Genomic DNA, 14,258 nt, shown 5'->3' with positions numbered 1-14,258 from the left:
GAGCTGGGCTGCAGCTCTAAGACCAAGAATCAACCAACTAAGTATGTATCTGTGCTAGCCAGCATCACAGCACTGTAACAAAACACTGGAGGCAGGCTCCTTATGAGGAAAAGAGGCTTCCGTGGCTTGGTTTCAAGCTTCAGGGTTTAAGATTGGGCTGGCCCCATTGGCTTGGCCTCTGGTGAATGTGGAAAGATGGTAGCCTACTGTGGCGGCAGTCCACATTGAAGCGAACCATTTCATCTCAAATCAGGAAACAGAGAGAGACTGTTGTCATGCAATCTGCACTGAGGACAAAACTCAGTGGGCCAGGGTCTCTTTTACTGGTGTAGAGTCACCGCGTTTAGGGATGGGTTTCATGAAGATCGTTTCTCTCAAGTAAGTATACCATGTACTTTAACCATATCTCCCCCCACACAGTCCCGCCTTCTAAAGGCACACCTCCAGCTCATGGCCCTTTAGAGGAACACAAGCCCCCAGGCCACAGCAGAAGGTGTGGGTTAGGTCACAGCGAGCGAGAGAGAGAGAGAGACAGAGAGAGAGAGAGAGAGAGAGAGAGAGAGAGAGAGAGAGAGAGAGAGAGTCCAGTAAAAGAAGGCAGTCACATGCTAGTTACATAATGAATGGTCCGAAGTCAGGTGCACGAAGCCTTCCTGATCCTGAAACTTGGGCTTTGTCTCCATGGAGTGTGCCTCAACTATTCTCATGGCCAGCCTCACTGCAACACGTGGCCTGCACGCCCCCATGCTGGTACACCGGGTCTATCCCAGAAGCTCCAGGCCTGCCATTGAATCTCTACCTCAGGCGCTCCACGCCGTAGACTGCAAACTACATATGGTGTGGATGTAAGTATATGAGCATGTCTTTCTGCCTGCTGAGCCTACTCCCTCGATGTGTGAGCATCCCCACTCCCGCCCAGCCTCCTTGCATGCCTGTAGCCTCCCTGGAGTCACCACCCATTTACACTGACAATCCCATAGCATTTGAAGTGACCGCTGGGCACGGAACTACAGATTTTCTGCGACTGGCCAAACAAACTAGGCAAATAAAGTTCAGACAGGAAGGAAAAGGAGAAAACATCTGCTAAGCTCCTTTGTCCTGACTCATTATTAAATCAAATCCTCATGGCTGTCTTACAAAATTGGGCTTTATACTGCCACAGGGATGAATAAAATGAGATCAAGTTCAGGTCTGACTCTCCTCTACACCATACTGGGCCCTCAGCTTTAATGTGGGGCGAGGGGAGTAGAAAGACGAAGAGAAATGAAGTGAGGGTGTTGGTATTATAAGCTTTATGCATTTATTAAATAGTCCAAGTACATACCTGGACCTGGACATAAGCTGAACCGAGGTATATTAATATTAACAGGGCACATTCCTTATTTAGGATCCCCACACCAATTCTGATGGGCTAGAATAACTCATGGAATTTTCTTATTGAGCCTCTTCAGAGAATTGCTGTCATAACTGCTTGTCAGAGAGAGATGGAGTCCTTGACTTTAACACATCTGTGGGAATTACAGGCTTTTATTTTCTGGGAGGCCCAGTCTTGAAAGGGCACCACTTTACCTCTGTTGGCAGGAAATTATCTTTTCACAGTACAGAGACAAGAGGAGCCCTAATTGATGAATTTGCTAACAGCCACTCCTTTTCTAGTACCATTAGCCCAATTTGGTCCTACTTAGCTAGACCAACTCCTGAGTCAGGCCACACACAGTCTCAAAGGGATTATGGCTAAGAGGAGCCAGTTTAGCTTGTTAATTAAACATCCAATTTGTTCTGAGAGACTGGGCATCTCTCTCTCTTGTCCCTCTCCTTCCCCGGTGCCTCAGTTTCTCTGAGTAGAACAACCAAATAACAAACACAGAACTGAGTATGGCTTAGGGGTGCAGCAGGTCATCCTGGAGGTCTCAGAGAATCCTGACCCTCCTATAACAAGGATCTTCTCGTGGGGGGCTGGTGCCCACACCCCATGCAGCTGCCCATGAAATGCCTGAATCGGAAGACCTTACCTCAACCGCTCAGCTCCTGCTTCTGCCAACACTAACTCCACAATGTCACCAGCAAAGGAGCTCCACTTATCCACTCCCACTGTGGGATGCCACCAGATAAGGCCAAGTGACTAACAAGAGCTCATCTGCGCTGAGCATTCACCGTGTGCCAAACATGACGGCCTGCGCTTGGCATGCACTACCTCGTTTAACGCTCGCAGTGGTCCTGGGGGCTGATGTGCCGTGACTCGCCGTGGATGACCGGCAGCCTGTGAGAGTAAGAAGCAGCAGAGAGCTGAGGCCTGAAGCCCGCAGCAGGGCCCCGAGCCTGTTTTAACCTCCATGCAAGGCCAAGGGATCAGCACCTTCTGGCTTTAACTGTAGGAGCGTCTCACTGACCGCCACAGCACTTGAGAGGCTCACAATTGTTCCACTAAAATAACCCTCCCAGTACCTCCAGAATAAATCCCCCAGAAGCATGGGGAGGATCATACCAACAGGTACCTATACAGGTCCATAGGTACCTATTAATCATGGGCTCTGTTTCATGCCTGGAAGTTCATCTGGCCCTTCTAGAATCTCCAGGTGACCCAAAGCTAGTGTGAAGACAGGATGGAAGTTGGGAGTGTGGGTTAAAGAGGCTGGAGGGGCCCAAGCCAACAGCCGAGCACATTCCAACCCTCAGAGTCCAGCCCAGCTTCCGACCAGCTGGCCAGGATAATTAACCACCGCAAGTTGCAATTTCCTAGCCTGCAAAGGACAATTAATAAGAATTGTTTGGGGTTGTTATTGCATAAGTTAAATAAAGCAATGGCAGCAGAGCATTTACAGCACCCAGTGGAAATAAAAACTACGCGCATTAACCATGCGTCTTGTGATCTCTATTAGAACCGGTCACAGAGCGAACGGTGGTGAAGACGCCTTTAATCCCAGCACTCGGGAGGCAGAGGTGGGAGGATCACCGAGAGTTCAAGGCCACCCTGAGACTACATAGTGAATTCCAGGTCAGCCTGAGCCAGAGTGAGACCCTACCTTGAAAACACCAATAAATAAATAAATAAATAAATAAATAAATAAATAAATAAATAAATAAATAAATAAATAAATAAAATAAAATAAATTCAATAGAGAGAAGGAAGGAGGGAGATGAAAGAACTCACTTTGACTAAACAACCATGCAGGTTCTGTGTTCAGACAAACTATGCTCTGGGCACTGTGGTAGATGCTACAGTAAAGTGAATTGTTTCTCCTCACCTTCCAAAAGCAATGTCTGAGATTCCTGAGCCCAGGTATTCATGCAAGTGATCGCGTTTGGAAATGAGACCTTTGCAGATGTCATGATATTAAAATGAAGTCCCATTGGGTTTGGGAGAGGAGACCCTTAATCCAATGTAGCTGGTGTCCTTTTAAGAAGAGAAGAGAGGGGTAGATAGATGGCTTAGCGGATTCAAGCGCTTGCCTGCAAAGCCAAGGAACCCTGGCCTGATTCACCAGGACCCACGTGCACGGGCGCGTGCACAAGGTGGTGCATGTGTCTGGAGTTCATTTGCAATGGCTGGAGGCTCTGGCGAGCCTCTTCCCTCCCTGTGTCTCCCTTTCTCTCCCTCCCTCTGCCTCTTATTTTTTAAGGTAGGGTCTCACTCTGGCTCAGGATGACCTGGAATTCACTATGTAGTCTCAGGGTGGCTTTGAACTCACAACGATCCTACTGCTTCTGCCTCCTGAGTGCTGGGATTAAAGGCGCGCCACCACGCCCAGCTTCCCTCTGCCTCTTAAAAAAGAAAAACAAGGAGACAAAAAAGAGGAGTGCCGTGTGAAGATGGAGACAGAGCTAGGAATGATACGCATGCAAGCCAAGGGGTGCACAGCGAATCCCCAGGGAAGGGGAGCACGGCAGAGAAAAGGCGTTCTGTCAGAACCTCCTGACTACGCCAGCGCTGCCCACAGCTGGACTTCAGACTGCTGCTGGCTTCGGGGAAAACACAAACTTCTCCCACTCGCTTTGTGGTGCTTTGTTACAATGACCCTAGGAAACCAATATGGCTGATAAAAACTAGAAAGATAATGCAAGAAGTCACCCACTCGTAGTGACTTCATCTCCATCAAACAGCTGGCTGAGAGTCCCGGCATAATGTCAACGGCCTTGGTTCTAACTTCCAAAGTGGTGTTCTTTATGAGATCAGGGGGTTGTGGGTTGTTTGGGGGGTCTTGGGCAAGGAGCACTAATTTTCTGTGCTTTGCCCTCTTTAATGCCCATGACGGGAAAGATGCGGTCCTCACAGAGCATCTAAGGGCCACAGAGCTCTTGTTGTGTGTAAGTCCAAGGGCTGTGTAGAGACACAGAGGCAACAGATAGTATGGATTCAGATGTTGTGTGGTCAGCTGGCATTATGAAAATGTACAGAGCATGCTACTTGGGTGTTTACGAAGTGCCACTTTAAAAAGAGATCAACGGAGACTGCAGATATGGCTTTGCAGTTAAGGCTGCAAAGCCAAAGGACCCAGGTTCTATTCCCCAGGACCCACGTGAGCCAGATGCGCAAGGTGAGGCATGCCTCTGGAGTTCGTTTACAGCAACTGAAGGCTCTGGTGTGCAATTCTCTCCCCCTCCCTCAAATGAATAAAAACCATTTTTTCAAAAGAGAGAGATCAAAGCCGGGCATGGTGGCTCATGCCTTTAATCCTAGGTCTCAAAAGGCAGAGGTAGGAAGATCGCTGTGAGTTCGAGGCCACCCTGAGACTACATAATGAATTCCAGGTCAGCCTGGGCCAGAGTGAGACCCTACCTCGAAAAGCCAAAAAAAAAAAAAAAAAAAAAAAAGAGCAGTTCTATCTTTACTTATACCATTTGGAAAGCTGTGATGCTTAAAGGAATTCTAATAACAAGTGAAGCATTACACGACATACGACATTTGATGTGTGAAGTGGACGATGGTCTAGCTAATACCAGGATGGAGCATCTTACATGGTCCGCTGTTCCTGCAAGAAGGCTAATCCCAAACTAGCAGAGAAGGAGACTGCAATCATGTGTAACATGAAACAGGATAGAGGCCAGAGAGCGTAGTAACCCTACATGAAAACACAGCCACCAAGCATTCAGCTCCTTTTACATATTTTATTTTTATTTATTTATTTGAGAGAGAGAAAGATGCAGGCAGAAAGAAAGAGAGAGAATAGGTGCCCCAGGGCCTCCAGCCACTGCAAACAAACTCCACACACATGCACTACCTTGTGTAGCTGGCTTATGTGGATCCTGGGGAACCGAACCTGCGTCCTTTGGCTTTGCAGGCAAACACCTTCATGGCTAAGCCATCTCTCCAGCCCTGTTTATTTTATTTTAAAAGGAGGTGAGGGCTGGAGAGATGGCTTAGCCGTTAAGGCGCTTGCCTGTGAAGTATAAGGATTCATGTTCTACTCTCCAGGTCCCACATAAGCCAGACACACGGTGACACGAGTGTGCAAGGTTGCACATGCACACAAGGGGGTGCGTGTGTGGGGCGCTCAACTGCAGTGGCTGGAGGCCCTGGCATGAAAAGTCTCTCTCCCTCTCTCTCTCACACACAAAAATAAATTAAAATAACATAAACAAAAGTAATTGGAATTTCAGTAGGAGAGGTTGAGCTCAGACTCCTGACTACTGACATGTCCCTGAATTTTTGCCTGTTTTTTGTTTTTTTTTTTAATGAACCCTTTTGAAAGAGACCCCCGGTGAACAGCTAGGTACCTGGGAGGCAAAAGCAAGGACAGTGACCTTTGGCAGGTCCACTCCTTGCCTGTGTTCACTTCATCCACCCTCTGACAGGACCAGCTCGCACGGACACAACCTTTGCACGGCTCGCACACACAGGAGCTGCTTGCGGTTAGTTATCTTGGCTCTTCCCACACCGTCACGCAGCTGCCTTCCCTAGCTGGCACAGCGCAGCCCAAGGTGTAAGTAGCGTTTTCGCAGATTTCTGTGTATTCCATGTGGGCATGTGAGAATCACTTCCCATCCCAGTCAGCAAAGAGGAAGGAGTGAAGCTCGCTCCCAAATTGGAGAGAGGAGTGCTGTGTTCCACCCTCACTGACAGCCAAAAGCCAATTTAGGGCTCTCTATAAAGCCAAATTTGCCAGAAACCAAAAAAGAAGAAGGAGGAGGAGGAAGAGAAGAAGAAGAAGAAAAGGAGGAGGAGGAGGGGGAAGAAGAAGGAGAAGGAGGAGGAGAAGCAGAAGGAGAAGGAAAAGAAGAAATAGAAGAAGTAGGAGGAGGAGAAGAAAAGGCAGGAAGGGAGGGAGGGAGGGAAAAGAAAAGAAGAGAAGAGAAAAGAAAAAAGAAATGTGGGCATCTTCTTAACTCTCCTGAGCTTACTTCATGGCTAAAATCCGTGTTTGCTGAGGGAGGGGAAAATGAGTCAGGGCTATAGCTTAGGGCCATGACATCATGAGAAGCCAGGAACTGGGTGAATCCATCCAGTTTGAACTTTTCTTGGCAAGATTCCCAAACAACCAGCAAGATAAATGTCAAACACTGAGAGCTCACAACAAACAAGCCAATCTCTTAACCCCATTGGAGAGCAGCCCATTTCATCATCTCTGTGATTTTATGAGGCCGGTGGTTCCACCTAGCAACGCATCTAGAGGGTCCGGAGCTGGAGTTAAAACGGGGCTGGAAAGATGGCTCAGCAAGTAAGCGTGCTTCCTACATAAGCATGAGGGCCTGAGGGGGCCTGAAACTGCCCAAGTTCAAATCTCCAGACCCCACATAAAACAGCCAGCCATGGCCACACACACCCATAAGCCCTGTCCTCCAGAGGTGAGACAAGGAAATTGACTGGCCCATGAAAAACAGAAGGTTGGGCTGGGGAGATGGCTTAGCAGTTAAGGCGTTTGCCTGGGAAGCCAAAGGACCCAGGTTTGATTCCCCAGGACCCACGTGAGCCAGATGCACAAGGGGGCGCACGCATCTGGAGTTTGTTTGCAGTGGCTGGAGGCTCTAGCGAGCCCATTCTCTCTCTCTCTCTCTCTCTCTCTCTCTCTCTCTCTCTCTCTCTCTCTCTGTCTGGCAAATAAATAAATATTTTTAAAAAAGAAGAAAGGAAGTTTTGCTGTCCACAAGAGACTGCAGCTCAAAACGAGGAGCGGCAGAAGAGTGATAAGGTAGGACACACGGCATTCTGCTCCAGCCACTGCAAGGACAGCGAGCAAAAAGTGACGCAAGCAAGCACGTGAGACTCTGCCAGGGCTCACACACCCGCATGTTCCCACACACACCACGCTGCACAGTGTGGCAGGCAGCTTCAGGTTCGCTGAGATGAACTTCCAAACGGGGCACAGTTATGGAGGAAGGGATATTTATTGAAGCTTACAGATCCAGGGGAAGTTCCATAATGGCAGAAGGAGTTTGTCCCCTTCTTAAAGGACCAGGTAGAGAGAGACAGAGAGAGGGGCTACAAGCCAAATCCCTAAAACCCATGCCACAAAACAAGCACAGGTCAGAAACTCCAGGCACTCTGCGTATCTTTAGATTGGAATGGCAAATCAATCCACCACCACACCTTAGGGCTGGACCGCCCAGTGACACCTCCTCCAGCCAGGTGGCTGGAAATCCAAGAAGTTTTAATAAACTCTTGAATCTATTGGGGGAGGGGCATTTATTCAAACTACAACACACACACAGAGAGAGAGAGAAAGAGAGAGAGAGAGAGAGAGAGAGAGAGAGAGCAAAAAAAACCTAACTGAATAAACAAACAGCATGGCTCCATGGCTTAAGAGATGACTTAGTTCCTATGCTCTTAAGAAAGTGACATGGAGTGCCAGGGGTGGTGGCGCACGCCTTTAATCCCAGCACTAGGGAGGCAGAGGTAGGAGGATGGCCGTGAGTTCGAGGCCACCCTGAGACTCCATAGTGAATTCCAGGTCAGCCTGAGCTACAGTGAAACCCTACCTCAAAAAAAAAAAAAAAAAAAAAAAAAGAGAAAAAGAAAAAAAGAAAAGAAAGGAAAAGAAAAGAAAAAAAAAGGCAGTGACCTGGAGGTAGACCATACTTGGAGAAGTGGGGCCACCTCCTGCACCTCTTGCTCCTCTTTCTCAATTCCTTAGTGTAATGAGGCCATGCACTTCAGCTGGAAGTGAAGTCTGAAACTACTGGAACTTAGCCCAAACCACGAAGACAAGGGCCAGGGTGGAAGTCAGCTCCGTGACCCCCATGACTCGGGCAGCGCTCTCGGTTCCTAAGCCTTACTGCCATCCTGTCAAATCTTCTCCAGTCCACAGTGATGGGCCAGCAAGCCAACAGACCATCCAAAGAAGGGGCTCCGGGAAAGAGGACAGGGAGGGGAGTCCAAAAAAAAAAAAAAAAAGGTAATGGGATAAGATTATGGTCAAAATACATTATATATGTTTGCATAGAAATTATCAATTTAACAAACAGTCCTCAAAATGACTGTTACCAAAACCGTTTTTCCACCCCTAGGACTCTCTTTTGAGGTGATGGATCCCCAAACAGGGAGTCACAGCCATTCAAAATGCATCAGGCTTTCTCCAAAACTCAGGAGATCAAGTCAGAGAAGGATCCTTTGTGCCCACTGGCTTGCAAGTTGGTCTGTGATTAGTAATACGTCTATCTTCTATTCAGATGAGCTCTCCATAGCAAGAGTCAGTCACTACTGAATATTGAACAGGTCCGCGGATGATTGAGGCGTGCCTTGCTCTGAGTAGGTGCTGCACCTGGATGCGCACAGCCCCTTTCCGCTGTGAGTGTTAAGGGACCACATTAACGGCGTGGGGGATGGGAGCCCTGATTCTCAGACAGCAGAGGCTCAAGGAGTTTGCTCCTAATCACATGCATCAATTTGACTGTGTGTCCGACGCAGTGCCGAGAACAGAGCATACCAAAACAGCGCCTGATTATCCAGCGGCAGAGGGAGCAAAATGATAGGCCCCGGGTCTTGCAAGCGGGGGAAAGTGAGAGGCAGACAGTATGTATGCACAGGAAAGAGCCACCGGCCATTCTCCCTGGGCGAGGAGGAAGGCTACCCAGACCAAGCGGCATTTCATCTGGGACCTGAAGATGGAGGAAGATAACCAAGGGGGAAAACCACCACAGGCAGGGAATCTTGAAGAGCAGGCACGAAAGCTTCCAGGCATGGGGTAGGGCCTTGCCCCGGTGACAAGGGAGCTGGGTTTATCTGACGTTGTGAAGGCGCTGCCTGGCCATGGGCCGATTAGCGCCTCCAGAAACCAGCCAAGCAGCGGTGGCCAGGCCAGACTGAAGAGGGAGCATGGACGTAGGACCCTGCGGAGCACAGAGGTGAGCGGCCTGCCTCTGACACAGGCAGAAACAAGTGGGACTGGAGGCTCCAAGGACATTTCAGAAGATCCCAAGAGATGACTTTCCAATGAGTCTGGAGAGCGGGGAAGAAGAGTTGAGACAAGGAGCTGAGGAATGGACCGCACCCCAGAAAGGGATGTCAGGGGCCCCCAACTCTCTCTCTCTCTCTCTCTCTCACACACACACACACCTTTCTTCCTCCCTCTCCAAGGCCTGCCTGATGAATGCACTCTCTCTCCTTGTCTTTTCTTCGTAAAAGATCTCCCAGCCTCTCAGACGGCCTCCACACCCCCTTGCATCTCTTCTCCTTTCCAAAGCACTGCTCTCCTCCCACTTCCCCCCCCCTCCACTCCCATCCACACATGGCATCTGGTTAGAAATAGCAAGCGCAGGGCAGAGAGCAGCGAGTGAATCAGAAGTGGGGGGGCACCTGTTTTCCAAGGCTGACTTTCCTATCAGCCTCCCCCCCCCAACAGTGTCTGACCAGAGGCTCCGTGGCCTCACATACCACAAGGATAAGAAACGAATGCTGCACCTTTGGGTGCCTCGCAGAACTACCGTGGGGAATGAACCGAAGGGCTTGCAAAGAACACCAGCGAGAGGCAGGAAAGGGCGCAGCAGGATCCTTCAGCGTAATTGCCCACCAGATTGCCAGTTCCTTGATGGTAGGAGCCAGGTGGCTGGCTGGTCTGGGGAACCTACTTTTTCCTGGGTACAGTGAGTGGTTGGAAGAGACTGCACAGGGACCCTGGCCACCCCCTGTCTTCACACTTACCCAGAGGAGCTCTTGCCACCCCCATCCGTGCAGGCAAGGCACCCCCACAACACCCCGCTTTGGGAAGCACTGCTCTGCCCCTGGCTTATTCCAAAAACAGCCCGTTCCTGGAGGAGAACCAAGCACTAGTCATGCCGCCTGGATGGCTCTGCTGGGCACGATTAACCAGCTCTGCTTTCCAACCCTTTCGCAAGCAAGTTCTTGAAGGTCCTCCACGCCTTCCTCGCTCCCCTCCAAGGGAGCCCTAACTGGGCTCGGTTCCTACCCCTGTGCCGCCTTAGTGCCCGTGCGTGTCGTGGTGGGATTTTTTATTATTTTTTTCTCTCTCTCTCCTTTTTCTTTGCTCGCTGCGGTTTTCATTGATGCCTTGGAGCAGAGCTGGCATGTGCCGCTGCCGAGGAGGGGAGCAGAGCGGCGGGGGAAGCGAGTAAAAATAGCCTGGCGCGCTCGCGCGTCTCTCTGCCTCCCCGGGCGCCTTTTAACCCTTGCGCAGGTTGCAGACGCCGCCACGACACTGCGGAACGTGCCGGGACCCGCGTGCGCGCGCGAAAAGTTTTTTTTTTTTTTTTTTTTGGTTGTTGTTTTCAAGACGAGCCAGAGGTGAGGTGGGGTGCTGATGCCAAGGGGAAGTGCTCCAGCCACCCGGCTGCAGGGACCCGGCTACAAGGTTGGCTGGCCCCGATGCTTTAAGGGAGGGCGGCCTTGACCGCTGGGCTATTTTTAGAAACCTCTCCCGCGGGTGGGCGACGCAAGGGCGCAGGGGGCGGTGCCCGGCTCTGCTGCCCCGCTGCGCGCCCCTGGCCACACGCGGCTCCCGCCGTCTGCTCTCGCTCGGGTCGGGCGGCGTGTGCACGGGGAGCCGGCTGTGCCCTAAGTCAAGGAGACGACATTGGCTACCGAATGCCACCCGCCTCTCCCCCCCTCCGTACCCCTTTCCCCCCGCGCGCAGCTTTCCAGCCCCGGCGCGGACCGGTTCCGACAGCGACAGTCACCAATGCCCGATGCCCGACACAGGAATTAAAAAAAAAAGCTTTGCAGTCTACCTGTGGGGAGGGAGCTGGCTGCAGAGTTGTGACCTCCAGGAAGAGAAGGTCGGGAGGGCGGGGGTCTCGGCACCTCTTCTGCGTTCCCTCAAACCCGAGGGACAATCCCCGCGCCACACCCCCCTTCCCCGCCCCACGCTGCATCTGGGGTAACCGTTTGTGACATATACAGCCGCCCCACCAGACAACCCCGGCTATTAATAGAGCCCGGAGTTGGCTCTTTCGGGGGTGATCACACACGCCCCGCTCGGCCCCGCCCCGCCCCGGAGCACCGCGTCTCCGCGAAGGTAAGGGGGCTGCCCACGCCGATGCCCTCCGCGCCCACAGGTGCCCAGCGCCCGCGGGCACCCTCGCCCCCCCCCCCACATCCGCGGCGATGGCAGCGGGGTCGCAGCACCCAACCGAACAGGTCTCTGTGCAACTCCAGAGTGGAGAGATGGAGGCTATGTGTGTGTGTGTGGGGGGGGGGTCTGCCACAGGGTCCACGTGCAGAGCTCCAGCGACCTCCGCCGGCGCGGGCGCACGGGGGGGGGGGGCAGCGCCAGCGCAGGCTCGGCTGCGGCACGCCGGGCGCTGTCCCGGGTGCTGACCCGGGCCACGGCCCGCGCATCCCGGTGGCTTGGCGTTCACCCCCCCCCCAACACACACACACGGGCGCATCTAACCCTCCCCGCAGTCGGCCGGGTGTGAGCCGCCGCCGGAGGGTCTCTTGGGGATGCCCGAGGGGGCGCTCTCGGCGGGTGCTGCAAGGGTGAAGCCCGCCGGCCGGGGACGTGGGGGGGGGGGTCGTGGTGAAGCAGCGATGGGGAGACGGTCAAGGCACTGCAGGGAACCGAACGGACCCCGGGACCACCCACCGGGGCTCTGCACCAAGAGGGCAGCCCGGATCCTCACTCAGGGGCCGGGGCGCGCGGCGGCCCTGGGGTTGGGGATCTGGGAGCGGGGCGGGCGGGGGGTGGGGGGTGTACAGGGAAGGGAGCAGCGGGGTGACAGGGTGAGAGCGACTCTCGCATTTGGCAAGCGGGAGGGGAGCGGAGACATGCACTCCCCCATCTCACCACGTCCACACACACACACACACACACACGCACGCACGCTCGCTCGCTCGCTCGCTCGCTCGCTCGCCCGCACCGGCTCCGGGACGGACGGAAGGACGGACGGACGGACGGAGGGGGCCGGGGAAAGTTCGGGGCGGCGCGCGGGGCGCGGGCGCGGGGCCGCGGCTTACCTCCGCGCTCTCGGCCGCGCTCTCCGCCATCTTCCTCCGGAGGAGCAGGCAGCGGGAGGAGTGTTTCATGCCCATAAGAGCCGGCGAGGGTTGGGGGGATGCGAGGCTCGGAGGAGGACGCGGGCGGGGGGGCGGGGGGCGGCTGGCGTGGCGGTAAAAGCCACAGCCCGGGGAAGCCGCGGGGCGGTGGGGTGTAGGGGGGGTTGCGGGAAGAAGCAAATCCCCAGCCGGCCCCTGCGCCCGCAGCCACGGTCAAGCCCGCTGGAGTCGCCCCTGCGGTCTCCTCCACTTTGCCCGGCCGTCCTCGCCGCTCATCGGCCGGCCTCGGATTCCTTCGCGCGGTCGGGTCGCGAGTTCGAGCCCCTCTCCCCCGCGAGGCGGGCTGCGCGGCGCGGCGCTGGGCTGGGCGCGCGGCGGCGGCGGCGGCGGCGGCGGCGGCGGTGGCTCCCGAGTCCCCCGCGGGCCCCGGGCGGCCGCCAACTCTGTCAACTTCTGCCGATCGCCGGCCCCGAGCCACGCGCGTCCTGCGCTTCTCTCCGGGGGGCCGAGCGGCTGCGTGGGGGCGGGGTGGGCGGGAGCGGGCGGTGGCCCGGTGCCACGGAGAGGGGGCACCACCACCACCACCACCACCCCTCCCCCGGCGCCCCCCGGCGCGCGATGGCAGGGCCTGGCGGGGTCTCGTGCGGCCTCCGCTCCGGCGCCTGGAGCACCCGGCACACGGGCGCGCTGGGCGCACCGAGAACGCCTGGCACGCCGGGCACACCGAGGCTCCGCGCACGCCTCTTCTGCTTCTCAGCGCCGGTGCGCGGCGAGGGCGAGACCCGGCCGCCGTCACCTCTCCCGCCCCTCCTGGATCCTTCCTAGGCGGCGACTCACGGTTTGGGGAACGAAGGGTTGGGGGGGTGGGGGGGCGCGCCGGGATGAGGAGTGGTCCTTAACTCCTTCAACTCGAGGGTAAGCGGGCTGGCATTGCCTGGCCTCAGCTCCACTCGGTCCCCAGCCGGCCAAGGCCAAAGGAACTTCGGGCCCAGCTCGGGCGGGCGCGGCTGGCTGCGGGGAAAGTCGGGTGGACAGCCTGTCGCCTAACTCCCCCAACTCCAGTCTTTCCTCCGCCATCCCCCCCAATCTCCCCAACCAACACCCCCCCCCCCGGGCGCCCACACGTTTCTCCTTCCCCTCCTCCATCATCGCCAGATTCTGAAGTCCCTTTTATGGCAGAGAGGGAAGATGTCACATACCCATTAGGATTCTCTGGATCCTTTTTTAAGGGAGTTTGGGCGTCAGCGGGGGGTGTGAATCTTTATACAATGCATTCCCGTCTTCAGTGTGAGAGCTTCTTTTTCATTACCAGCCATCTGTCAGGCGGTGGGAGATAGAGCGGAGCAGTGGGGGAAGGGGGACCCCCCACTCTTCTCAACCCTTGTAACAGGACCCCCAGGCTGACTCCTCAAAAACACACCTGGCACCCTAGAGCTTTCTACCCACATGCCAAGGGCAGGGACCTCAAAGGTGTGCTTTGAGCATTCTGCTCGTTTCATCCCTGTCCTCTTTTGGGGAGATCTATTTTGAATGTCCCATTTACTTTCATCGTCAACTCTGCTAGCCAGGAACTGTCAGGGGGACTGTCCTCAACTAACCTCAGTCCATTGAGGAAAAGGGCCAGAGCCGTACTGGGCACCAGAGAGACTCGTCCATCAGACCCGATCCACGGGCGAACAAGTGAGGGAGGGGATAGCCGAGAGGAATTAAAGACGGTGGCAGGAAGCTGTCCGTTTGTCTGCCTGTCCTGGAAGAAAGTGGGTGATCTTCTCACTCATGGAGTGAGGGGTGATCTGAGTCCCTGACGACACCTGGGCCATTCCTGAGTCTTGCTACTGCAGAGAAAGTGGCCGGGAATCTCCAGGGTGACTTT

General features: G+C 54.5%; 1 protein-coding gene across 3 annotated transcripts in view; it reads right to left on the bottom strand.

Moving 5' to 3' along the window:
* The window catches only part of Prmt8 (protein arginine methyltransferase 8), a 109,356-nt gene extending 95,690 nt beyond the window's left edge, over positions 1-13,666 (bottom strand). For 2 of the 3 annotated variants that reach the window (XM_045139697.1, XM_045139698.1), the window contains exon 1: positions 12,347-12,453. In XM_045139697.1, the coding sequence (XP_044995632.1) occupies positions 12,347-12,421 (75 nt within the window). In that variant the 5' untranslated portion in view covers positions 12,422-12,453. Of the gene's footprint in view, positions 1-12,346; positions 12,454-13,584 lie in introns of those variants that run through there. The other variant, XM_045139699.1, reaches the window with a different exon arrangement.
* Between the last annotated feature and the right edge of the window lie 592 nt (positions 13,667-14,258).

This window comes from Jaculus jaculus, chromosome 23 (assembly GCF_020740685.1).
Source record: "Jaculus jaculus isolate mJacJac1 chromosome 23, mJacJac1.mat.Y.cur, whole genome shotgun sequence".
NCBI lineage: Eukaryota > Metazoa > Chordata > Mammalia > Rodentia > Dipodidae > Jaculus > Jaculus jaculus.
This window is presented reverse-complemented; position numbering and strand designations above follow the sequence as displayed.